At 46.7% G+C, this 10,494-nt stretch overlaps 1 protein-coding gene across 4 annotated transcripts in view; it reads left to right on the top strand.

The window, feature by feature from the left end:
* The window catches only part of ULK2 (unc-51 like autophagy activating kinase 2), an 89,417-nt gene extending 83,072 nt beyond the window's left edge, over nucleotides 1–6,345 (top strand). For all 4 annotated transcript variants that reach the window (XM_040453083.1, XM_040453081.1, XM_040453084.1 and 1 more), the window contains 3 exons: nucleotides 496–653; nucleotides 2,934–3,069; nucleotides 3,976–6,345. In XM_040453083.1, coding sequence (XP_040309017.1) covers nucleotides 496–653; nucleotides 2,934–3,069; nucleotides 3,976–4,034 — 353 coding nt within the window. In that variant the 3' untranslated portion in view covers nucleotides 4,035–6,345. The remainder of the gene's footprint in view (nucleotides 1–495; nucleotides 654–2,933; nucleotides 3,070–3,975) is intronic.
* Nucleotides 6,346–10,494: the final 4,149 nt, after the last annotated feature.

The raw sequence follows: 10,494 nt of genomic DNA, 5'->3' as shown, positions 1-10,494 counted from the left end.
CCCCTCCCTCTCTCTCTCTCTCTCTCAAAATAAATAGATAATAATTTTCAAAAAACATTTAAATATTCTTAACTGGGCAAAGATTCTGATTTTTCTGTTTTTTGTTTTTGCCATTTAATTCATACAGGGAACAGTTGGAAGTGAAGTGGAAGAGAACACATGAAAGAATCTGATTTCTGGTCTTTTTTTTTTTTTTTTAATGTTTATTTTTGAGAGTGGGGGGAGGGGCAGAGAGGAGGTGGAAAACACGGAATCTGAAGCAGGCTCCAGGGTCTGCACTGTCAGCACAGAGCCCGACGTGGGGTTCAAATGCATGAACTGTGGGATCATGACCGGGGTCGAAGTTGGACACTTAATCGACCGAGCCACCCACCCCAACCCCGGTCATTTTTTTCAATGATCATTTAATGTCACTTTCCTTAAATCAGCAGGAAAGGTGCATGTCATTGTGACTTGTGGAGGAAAAATAAAATTCTCATCTCAACTTCTTTTCAGTTGTCAAGAATTTGAATGAACGATACAAATTCTGCATCACCATGTGCAAGAAACTTACGGAAGAGCTGACTCGCTTCTTCTCTGACAAACAGAGATTTATTGATGAAATCAGCAGCGTGACTGCAGAGAAACTCATCTATAATTGTGCTGTAGAAATGGTAACCCTTTCTATGGTTTAACATTATTTAAGAGTATCTTTTGAGTTGAATACCTGCTTGACCTTATCGTTTTAAAAAGAGTTTGTGCCCTTGACTGCTCCCAAGTCCCAAACACGGTGATAGCCTCTTACTAAAGGAGGACTTGGACTTCACGAGCACAGGTGACACATTAAATAGCGTTGGTTACCGCATTCGGTGAAGTGTTATTGTACCTCCTAAAACTTGCTAACCTTAGGCATGATCTAATCTTCTTATACTTTGCATCTAAATGCTTTGGCTGGATCTGTTTCTGCATTTTGTACTGTCTAAGAAATTCTGGCATAATAAAACATGAGGAAAAATACCACTCTGTTTACCAGTCCACAAAAGTCCACGTGCCCAGATTCCACTTACTGACCTTACTGAAGCATTCGACACAAAGTAAAATCTGCTTTTCCAATTATTTGGGTCTACTATTGGAAATAATTTGTTTCTATCTCATGGGGGAAAAGTTGCTCTGAAGTAGTGATGAAATTAGAGACTGTTGAGTAGTTTAGTGGGGGAAAAAATTATTGAGCAATCTTATTTTTGCCACATTAACATAATAAATCTACCTCCTCCCCCCAGAATATGTCTAGTTTGAATTGTACGGTTATGTTACCCTTGGCCTTATTCTGCAAGCCATTATCAAAAGTTAAATGAAAATGACTTTGGAGTATAAACTGTTGATAAGCATAACATACATTATTTTGCTCTAAACTATTGATATGAATAATAGGCATTGTATCACTCTATACTGGTTTGAGACTTCATATGATAAATTATTTTTAAAACTTGGGGCCAAGAAAAATGTCCTCTCCTGAGGAGTTTGGCTGTTCTTCCTTTTCTGATAACAAGAGCAGTGTAACATGAATAAGTCCCTCCTTTTGCCCTGGCTGCACAGCAAACTTCGTGATATTAGCACCATGTTTAGTCATTTCTTCATCCTTTTCAGAATGGATTTTCTGTACCCATTTTATTTGTTTTATTGTAAGTGGCTTTCAAGTATTTTTTGAAAGAAACAGATCATATCGGCAAGTACACATCAGGATACTGGGTTACTGGCAGTCCCGGCTTTTAATGACTGAAGAGAATGTTAAAGAACAAAATTCAACCAAGTAAAATTGAAGATCTAATTGGCTTTTGTGAAATGATTCATGCATCAGGCAGCATTTCATCTAGCAAGTAGAGGAGAGCTTTACTGAGCTAAATAAAACAAAGGTGTTTGAAGGGAGAAGGGGGTAGTAAAAAAGAGGAAAGGAATTCATTAGCAAGGAATGCGTTGTTTAGGCAAAGTTGCCCTTCTAAGGGAAACTGAAGTGGGGAAGGAAGGGGTCAATCAGTAAATTTCCTAGTGCTGACCAGGAAATGCCAGGTTGACTGGTTTGAGGTTACATACCTGGGGTATTGGAACTGCAGTCAGGTGAGGTATTATGTCCTGGCTTACTGACTTGGCCTAAGTGGTGCCATTTTGGGCCTGTCGTCTACTTTTTAACAAGGAAATCAGAATACCATTGAGAAGACTTCTCAAATAGTCATGACCTGTGCATAATACTACAGTCTCCTCTTTCTGGAAAGCCCCTGCCCACCTTTCTCATCACCTCTACTCCTTTCTGACTCAGCCGACACACCACTTCCTGGAGGCTTTCCCTGATACCCGTGTGCCACGGGGTGGTTAGATGTGCCCAGTATGTGTTCCATCCCATCTTGGGGCTTCCTCTTACACAACCACGAGTCTCGTGGAATTAGCAAGCCATGTTTTCAGGCCTGTGTGTCCCTCCAGACTGTGAGTTCTCCTTCGTGGTATGTGCAGTGCTTGGCACTTGTAAACACCCCTGAATGAATGGGTGACTACGCCAGAAAGTTCTTTGGCTAAAGGAAACTATAAATTACTTTTACCACCATTTAATTATCTTATTATAACAAAATCTACCTTAATGAAATGTCAGGTTGCCCTAGTGTGAGAGTATATGTTTAAAATAAACTTTTTAGTGTAGCCATAGAAGAGCCAGTTTAGAAGTATAAATGTTGAGTCATGAATCTCTCTGAGTACGGGATTATGTTTGAAGGCAAAGTAACTTTCATCGAGAAGCTCCTTTATACTGCTCATCTGATGAGTCTTATGAGTAAGTTTTGTAGTTTGGTAGATTATATCATCTCGTCAAAATGTGTTAGATATCATTTAAAGCTGCATTGCCCAGATGGATGTGTATTTTCGTGGAAAAGTTGAGAATCTCCTTGCTCTTGCTGACTTGGCTTCAGGTTCAGTCTGCAGCCCTGGATGAGATGTTTCAGCAGACAGAAGATATTGTTTATCGCTATCATAAGGCAGCCCTTCTTTTGGAAGGCCTAACGAAGATTCTCCAGGACCCTGCAGATATTGAAAACGTACATAAATGTAAGTTGACTTGGAAAGTGGTGTTATTGATTGCAGCTGAGTTGCCTCCTACGGGTGCAGCAGGAAGAGCTTGGAGTTTGGAGTCGTACTGCCTGGGTTTGAATCTTGGCTTTCCAACTTTGGGCAAGTCATTGATTCTTACTGCGGTCTGCTGCTGCTTCTAAAAGATGAGAGAGTTGTTTGAGGAACGGAGATCATGCTTATAATGTAATGACTGATGGCTTTTGATTTTTATACCACATTACCGTGTTGGAAGATGTGTGTTTGTGTATGTAGAGAACTCTGTTTTTGTTAAATAATAATACATGCAACTATTTTAAGCCCTGTGGGCTTCAGCACAGAGCCTGCTTCGGATCCTCTCTCTCCCCCCCTCTCTCTGCCCCTCCCCCACTAGTGCTCTCTCTCCTCTCAAAAATTGTGGGAAAAAAAAAAAGAACTTTATGAAGATCCTACGTACCCCAGATCGGGTATAGACAACAGAGTGGAGATTTAGAGAGTACCAGGATGATGATACCATTTGTGGAGTATAAGCCCTGGTGTTTGAGGAGGGGCTTGGGAGCATATGTGGTCACACCACATTTTGAAGAGCCTCAAGGGGACTGCAATTCTAAAATTATGTGCAGTTGTGAGCAAGCTAGCTATTAAAACCTAAATTTTCTTTATTTGACTTGCTAACCTACATTTTGCTCCTGTGCATCACTGAGCTAGACATTATATCTAAACAATTATCAGGCAGAAAGAAGAAAAAATCTTCAGAATGGTTCACTTTGGGGCAAAGATAGAACAGAGACAAGGATGTAGGTGGAAAGTGGTTTTGTTTTTGTTTTTGTTTTTGTTTTTCCATTTGTTCTGCCCTTGGTTTTGAAAACAGAAATGACTTTTGCTCTGAACTTACTTTATTTCTAGATAAAACTAGTATTGAAAGAAGATTGTCAGCACTCTGCTGTAGCACCGCCACCCTGTGAGCGGCAGCCGGTCCGGCCCCTGGACCAGTGGTGGAATTGAGGACAGAAGTTTGGGATGACAGCTCGGGTTCTGGTTCCCCATCTCCAGGAAACCGTAGTTTCTCACCTGGTGACTACCAAAGAGCAAGCAGTGACTTCACAAAGGAAGAACAATCCAAAACTACATGCTTGTAGGAAATCTGCCTTATCGGAGACGACACCCCTTCCCCTTTTCTTTGTAGAAGCAGCAGCAAGAGTATTCCACTTGGCTCTCAGTTCGAACCTGGTAAATAAACGTACCTTAGAAATAGAACTATCAGTGCAGTTATTCTTAAAGACGATCAAGAGGGGAACAAAATGAGTGGCTCTTTACTCGTTCATCGGAGCAGTGTGTGAAATTCCATGTATTTACTGAGGTATAAAAGTAAAAAGAAAAAAAAAATCTACATCTCATCCAGGCAGTTTGATATCTGGGGTAGGTTTGTCTAAATCTGAGCACGCATCCTTAAACAGCTCAGGAGGAAATAGCGTAAGAACCAGCTGAAAGAAGGCTCTTGGAAGAAATTGTGAAATCTTCCATCTGATCTAATGTGGACACATGTTACTCTTCCAAAATCTTTCATATTGCACTAATTTATTAAAACAACTGTGCATTGGATTTTGCAATTTAAAACTAACTGAGGCACAATGGACTTGTTTAAAATATTTTACTTGATTATATTCTATACACACACCCTTTCCAGAATTCACATGTAATGTCTAGTGGACTTTTAAACGGTAAAAACTTGTGTTCATGTGGACCGTTGCATTTTTTTAACCTGTTCATCCACACGTAACAGATTTTCTCAGTGGTATTTTTGAGTTGCTGGTTGTTTGCCTTTGGTTTTATTTTTTACCGTGCATGCAGAATGTGCATTGACGCCTGTGATCTCTACGTTTACTAAAGGCTAGGTTTATTTGGGCAGTATTAGAAAGAGTATCAGTCGGGAGACTCTCAAGAATTTTAGCCGGGCCACAACAAAGTTGGCGACCTAAAGGCTTGTTAGTGATGTGGAGTTTTCTACATGAAGTTAGTGAAGAATGAGGTTTGTTTTCTCTTAGGAAAATGGGCAGCTCTCTCTCCAGCCTAATGTGTATTTTTCACGTTAATCCTGACAGTTCACCAGATAACTAGTCACCAGATAGCTAGACGTGGAGAATGCGGGCAGTTAACATCCTTCCAGAAACCGTTCCTACGTTGTGTGTTGTTTGATTTCTTTTACTCACCTGCTTGAATACTTGAATAAACATTCTCCACTTTTAATCCTTATATCTTTATCCTTTTAGATAATATAATCTGAACTCTGACAAATTGCACAGAAGCTCTTTGGCATTAATCTAATTTTAGCGTACTGATAAAGACAAACAAAAACATGGTTTTTCTTTTACTTTGACGAAGTAATGTAATTTTTACCTTATTTATCTGTATGAAATTCCAGCACTTAATTTGAACATTTATTTATATGATGTTTGTATTTTTAGGTCTTTAATACAGTGTTTCTACCTCCCATTTGTAACTGCATATGCATTATTCTTGAAACTAGGTAAAACTCACTGAATTGTTGTGTAATAGCCTTTTTATTATTGCCTGTACAGATGTATACTGAGGTAAAATAAAAGTGACAAAGTGTTTCTAGGGCAAAGCTGGGTCCGTATTACGTGGCTTGCCAAGCCAGCTCCTTCCTCAGTGAGTTTGGAGGCTTGGTCACTAATATCCTTTGTCCTGCCCCAAGATTTCCGATGATGCTCGGTGACTGTCAGCGCAGGCTGCCAGGCATGTAGACTACGCGATGAGGACTCCTGCGCCTCCCTGCGGGGGTGACAAGCACTGGTATTAGGGACACTCTAGTTTGTATAACTCCTTCAAGCATACCGAGCAATTTCATTCACCTTCTCGTAGTTATCAGCCGCGTTCTCTCGGTAGATCCTCCAAGGGGCTGGGTTCCTTCTGGCCCCTCCGCCCTGTCCTTTATTTTATTTTATTTTTTTATTTTCTTCTTTAAACAGGATGAAACAGGTTCTCAGCAAGTAAGTGATGTGTCTGAAGTCAGGTAACTAGTGAGGTAGTTAAGCCATGCTTTGTGACTTCCAAGTTCATTCTTCCTCCTCTTGTATAATGAAGGTCCGTCTTGTGATAGATGCTGTGTGTGAAACCGTGAAGTCTGAACAGCAAAGAACAAACTGTAAACTCATGAATAACGGTTCTGATTCTACTTCCATTTTCAAGGCCGATTGTTTTCAGAGATCTTGCCTTGATTATAGCAATAATAAATGCTTTATGTTTCCACGAGTACTTTTTAATTCCGTATCATCTGTTTCATACGGTAGAAATGGGCCAGTCTACACATCCATGGGTTGACACCCGTATTGAAGGCATAACGTGGGAAGTTACCGAGCACACGCATGTAAACAGAGGCCTGCTCGGTGAATTTGCTAACCAGCTCTTCCCGCTGTAAGAGTTTGCCTTTATAACGGCACCCTGTCCTGGACCTAACGGTTCCCACAGTCCACGCGCCCTTATCCCTGCCCAGAGGAACAGTCGAGGCAGCAATGGTCTTGTTTCTGCCGGAGTCCCGGAGAGGAGCTTCCTGTCAGGGCCGGGTCCTCCTCAGTCTCCACAGGGCCACAAGGGAGAAGCTGAGCGGGGCCATAGTGGACAGGAAGCCATTGACTCAGGTATCTAGGAAGCCGTTGAGGTGACAGAAGTGATTGCAGGACGACCTCCCACGCGTGGAGTCTCTACAGACCGTCTTAAATCCTTTCTGAGATAAAGCGCGGTGTGTGGCTCCAGGAGGGTTGCCTGCTGGTGTCCGCGACAGCGAGGAGCTACTGCTCGGGGAGCGTGATGTTCTCCCTCCACCGAGAGGTGTGTCTTCGAAGCATCTGTGCCCATCTCCACGCGGCCCTGAGACGGTTCACCTCTGGGGCCCGGACCCGTGAATCTTCAGCCACGGAAGCTCTCGGGACCTGCTCGCGTCTCTTCCTTGTTTATCCAAGCCCTTGTGAGAGGACTGCCTGTGGGAGAGGGTCAAGACGGCGTTTTCCTTACCAGAGTCAGAGGGAACCGCCTCAGACCCGATCCACCTAGAAAAGCCTCGCTCTCCGGGAAACTGACAATCGGCCCCGAAACTCTCTGCTTTTGCGGAGGGGGGCAGAGCCAAACAGGAAGGGTCAGTGTGAATTCAGGGACCAGACTGTGGTAGAGACAGGAACGGGGGCCAGGAGCCTGCTGTCCCCGCCGCTGCAGGCACACTGATCCCGCGGAGGCCGCACAGACCAGGGCCCTGGGGGCACATGTCTGCCCCCTGCAAGCGGAACTCACCTATGGGCTCCCCCTTTTCACGGAAGGTCTCAGCCCAGTTTTCAACGGGCCATGTGGATTTTGTCGTTCAGTGTGTTCCCAGGGTGCCTCCTGGGAGTGGATCTGAGCCGAGGAGGCTGCTTCCTGGAGCCCCGCACCTGCTCCTTCCCTTGGCACAGCGGCTCCTTCGACGTCTGCACTCGGGAGACAGGCGGTGGGCCTCTCCTGGGCGAGGCTGCCTGGCGCACGGTCGTGGACCTCCCCACGCTGCGTGCCCTCCTCCGAGACAGTCCTGACCTTCCCAGAGTTTGCTTCCATCACTAGGAGAGGCCAGCCGAGCACTTGTTTGCTGAAAGCTTCACTCTGCCTCCTCAGCGTGGTGGTCCCCTGGGTCCCAGACTCCAGCTGCCCCGTGCAGAGCTGTGTGTCCAGAGGGCAAGGGCGCAGAGCTCAGGGAGTGGGGTGCGGGTGAAACAGGTTAGTGAGCACGAAGTTCGAGCCGTTCCGGGGACGTGCGTATCCTCAGCGAAGCTCGCTGTTGGACTGGTGGCGGTCCACGGCTCCCCGCTGTGTTGTTTTGGGGAGGGGTGGAGAACAGCCTGTGTTTGTTTAGGGCAAGGCCTGGATTTAGGGCTCCCTGGAACCACGTTTGCTCTTGCCGGGCAGCTTTTTTTTTTTTTTTTTTTTTTCAACATTTTTATTTATTTTTGGGACAGAGAGAGACGGAGACACAGAATCGGAAACAGGCTCCAGGCTCCGAGCCATCAGCCCAGAGCCTGACGCGGGACTCGAACTCATGAACCGCGAGATCGTGACCTGGCTGAAGTCGGACGCTTAACCGACTGCGCCACCCAGGCGCCCCAAGCCGGACAGCTTCTGAAAGGACTTGCCTCCTTCCCTGGCTGGCCCGCCCGGCAAGCTGCGTTCAGACATCCTTTTTTTACCCTTTTAGGTCAATCTGGCAGTTACGGTGAAGTGTTTGTATCGAGCTAACATTTATTTGATCGGCATATCAACCCTTACTTGCCTCATTTTACCGATGGAGAAACAGGCTTGGAGAGTAACCCCCGCTCCGAGAGAAAAGCCCTGAGGCCAGGTAGTGGTGGAAGCAGGGGTTTGGACTGCTGGGCTGGGGAGCCTGGGTGTGGGGGAGCCCTCCTCCCCCTGTGATGTGCTTAGCGCCCCAAACCTGCTTACCCGCACGTCCTTGTAACACCTCTCTGGTGATGTCCAGGAAGAGGGGGAAAAAGTAGAGTTCTGTGCCATTTGGACCCATCTTCTGCCTAGCAGAAGGCAGCAGATTTCGAGAACAGGTGGAGTCAACAGCTCTGTGCAGCCCCTCTTGGGCCTGGGGCTGGAGCCCGACAACAGTGGGTTTCAGAAACCACCCTTGAACCTCCCAGTGAAAGGGCGTTCTATGACGTATCAATAAACTTGAGCATTTGATTGACCCACTTTGCAGTTTCCCTGTTTGGTCTTACCTGTGCCAGTGAGCTCGAACCGCAGGTGCAGCACCAGGTGGGAGAAGCCTCAATCCGGGTTTGTCCAGGGGACCCCACCCCCACCCCGACACGCACACAGCCGAGTCCTGGGACCAATTCTTTTGTTGATGGAGGCAGAAACCCTTTCCCCAGGAACTCCTTGGTCTGCCCCCACTGCGGCCAAGCGGCCCCACGCCCTCACCTGGGCCCCGTCCAGCGTGGAGTTCACACTACGCCAGCCCCTCCACCAGGAGGAGCGTAGCCCCCAGGGTTTTCTCTTGTTTGTCTCAAACCGCCAAGGCCCCAACCCATTTTCTCACCTTCCTGTCCTGCCCTCCCCATCTCGGTGATGAGGGTCCTGTGCCGCTGGGGCAGGGCTCCCCTCACTCCCCTCCCCGCAAGGAGAGGCTGGGGAGGAAGACAGGCTGTTTTTCAGTTCCAGCTAGCGGGTTTCTGTAAAGATGACGGGTAAATGGATTGCACCCTCTAGCAATACGCCCGGCGATGGTTCCTTTAGGAACCCGCATAAGGAGCAGAAGGTGTGGGCAGCCGAGCTGGTATGGCATGCCTTAAACCGAGAGCGGAAAGTAGACACAGTTTCTAGTGGAAACCCAGAATATTTTGAGCATGAGGTTTTTCTTCTTAATCCCCTTTACTATGAAGACAAAACAGCCCTGTGTCATTTTTTTTTAAAGTTTATTTTTGATAGGGAGGGAGGGAGGGAGGGAGGGGCAGCGAGAGAACCTCAAGCAGGCTTCACACTGTCAGCACAGAGCCAGACACTGGGCTTGAACTCACCAACCGTGAAATCCGCCCTGATCTGAAATCAAGAGTCGGACGCTTAACCCAGTGAGCCACCCAGGCGTCCCAGCCCTGTGTCGTTTTTTAAACAAGGCTCTTTAAGTCTAGGAAAACTCCAAGAGGCAAATCACAACTAGGGAAAGTATTTGCCATAAATACAACAGATGAAGGGAGGTGACGGTGAGGGAAAGGCTAGTAGAAAATCAGGAAATTCCCTTTGCTCCTGATGCCCCCCCCCCCCCGCCCCCCACCGTCCCCAGTCAGAGGCCTGACGGGAGCAGCAGAATAGATGAGCCGCAGGCCGAGCAGGCCAAGGCTCCCAACAGATGTTCTGAGTCACCCAGCTCAGGAGAGGGAAATGGATCCAAGAGGCCTTAGGGTCCTCTCCCCCCGACGCGTGTTTCTGTGTCTCCTTCCCATGTGCCCTGACTGTGACACGGGCCTCACTTCCCTCGCCTGTGAGGCAGAGATGGTAATAGAGCTTGCCTCTCAAGCTTACCGTGAGGATTAAACAAAATCATACATGCAGTGCTCACACCCCTTCCTGACACATGGTGAGCCCTGAATAAACACCAGGTGGTGGGATCAGTGGCAGTCACAGCAGGATTAGAGCCAGGGCCGAGGCCCGAGGGCCTGGCTGTATCTTCCCCACTGACCACTGGGACACGGGGCAGGACTCACTTCTGTCCTGCCCTCCACCACTTGTGTGCTGTACTCTCTTTCTCACATCTGGTTTGTTTTTTTTTTTTTTTTTTTTTTTTGGAGACCCGAGCTCTTCTTTCCACTGAGAATGTACCGGAACAACATTGCTTAGACAGGGGCTCCTGGGTGGCTCGGTCGGTTAAGCATCCAACTCTTG

The sequence above is a fragment of the Herpailurus yagouaroundi genome, unplaced genomic scaffold, assembly GCF_014898765.1.
Source record: "Herpailurus yagouaroundi ecotype Mexico unplaced genomic scaffold, PumYag 208, whole genome shotgun sequence".
Classification (NCBI taxonomy): Eukaryota; Metazoa; Chordata; class Mammalia; order Carnivora; family Felidae; genus Herpailurus; species Herpailurus yagouaroundi.
Note: the sequence above shows the minus strand (reverse complement) of the source record. Positions and strands in the feature narration are given on the sequence as shown.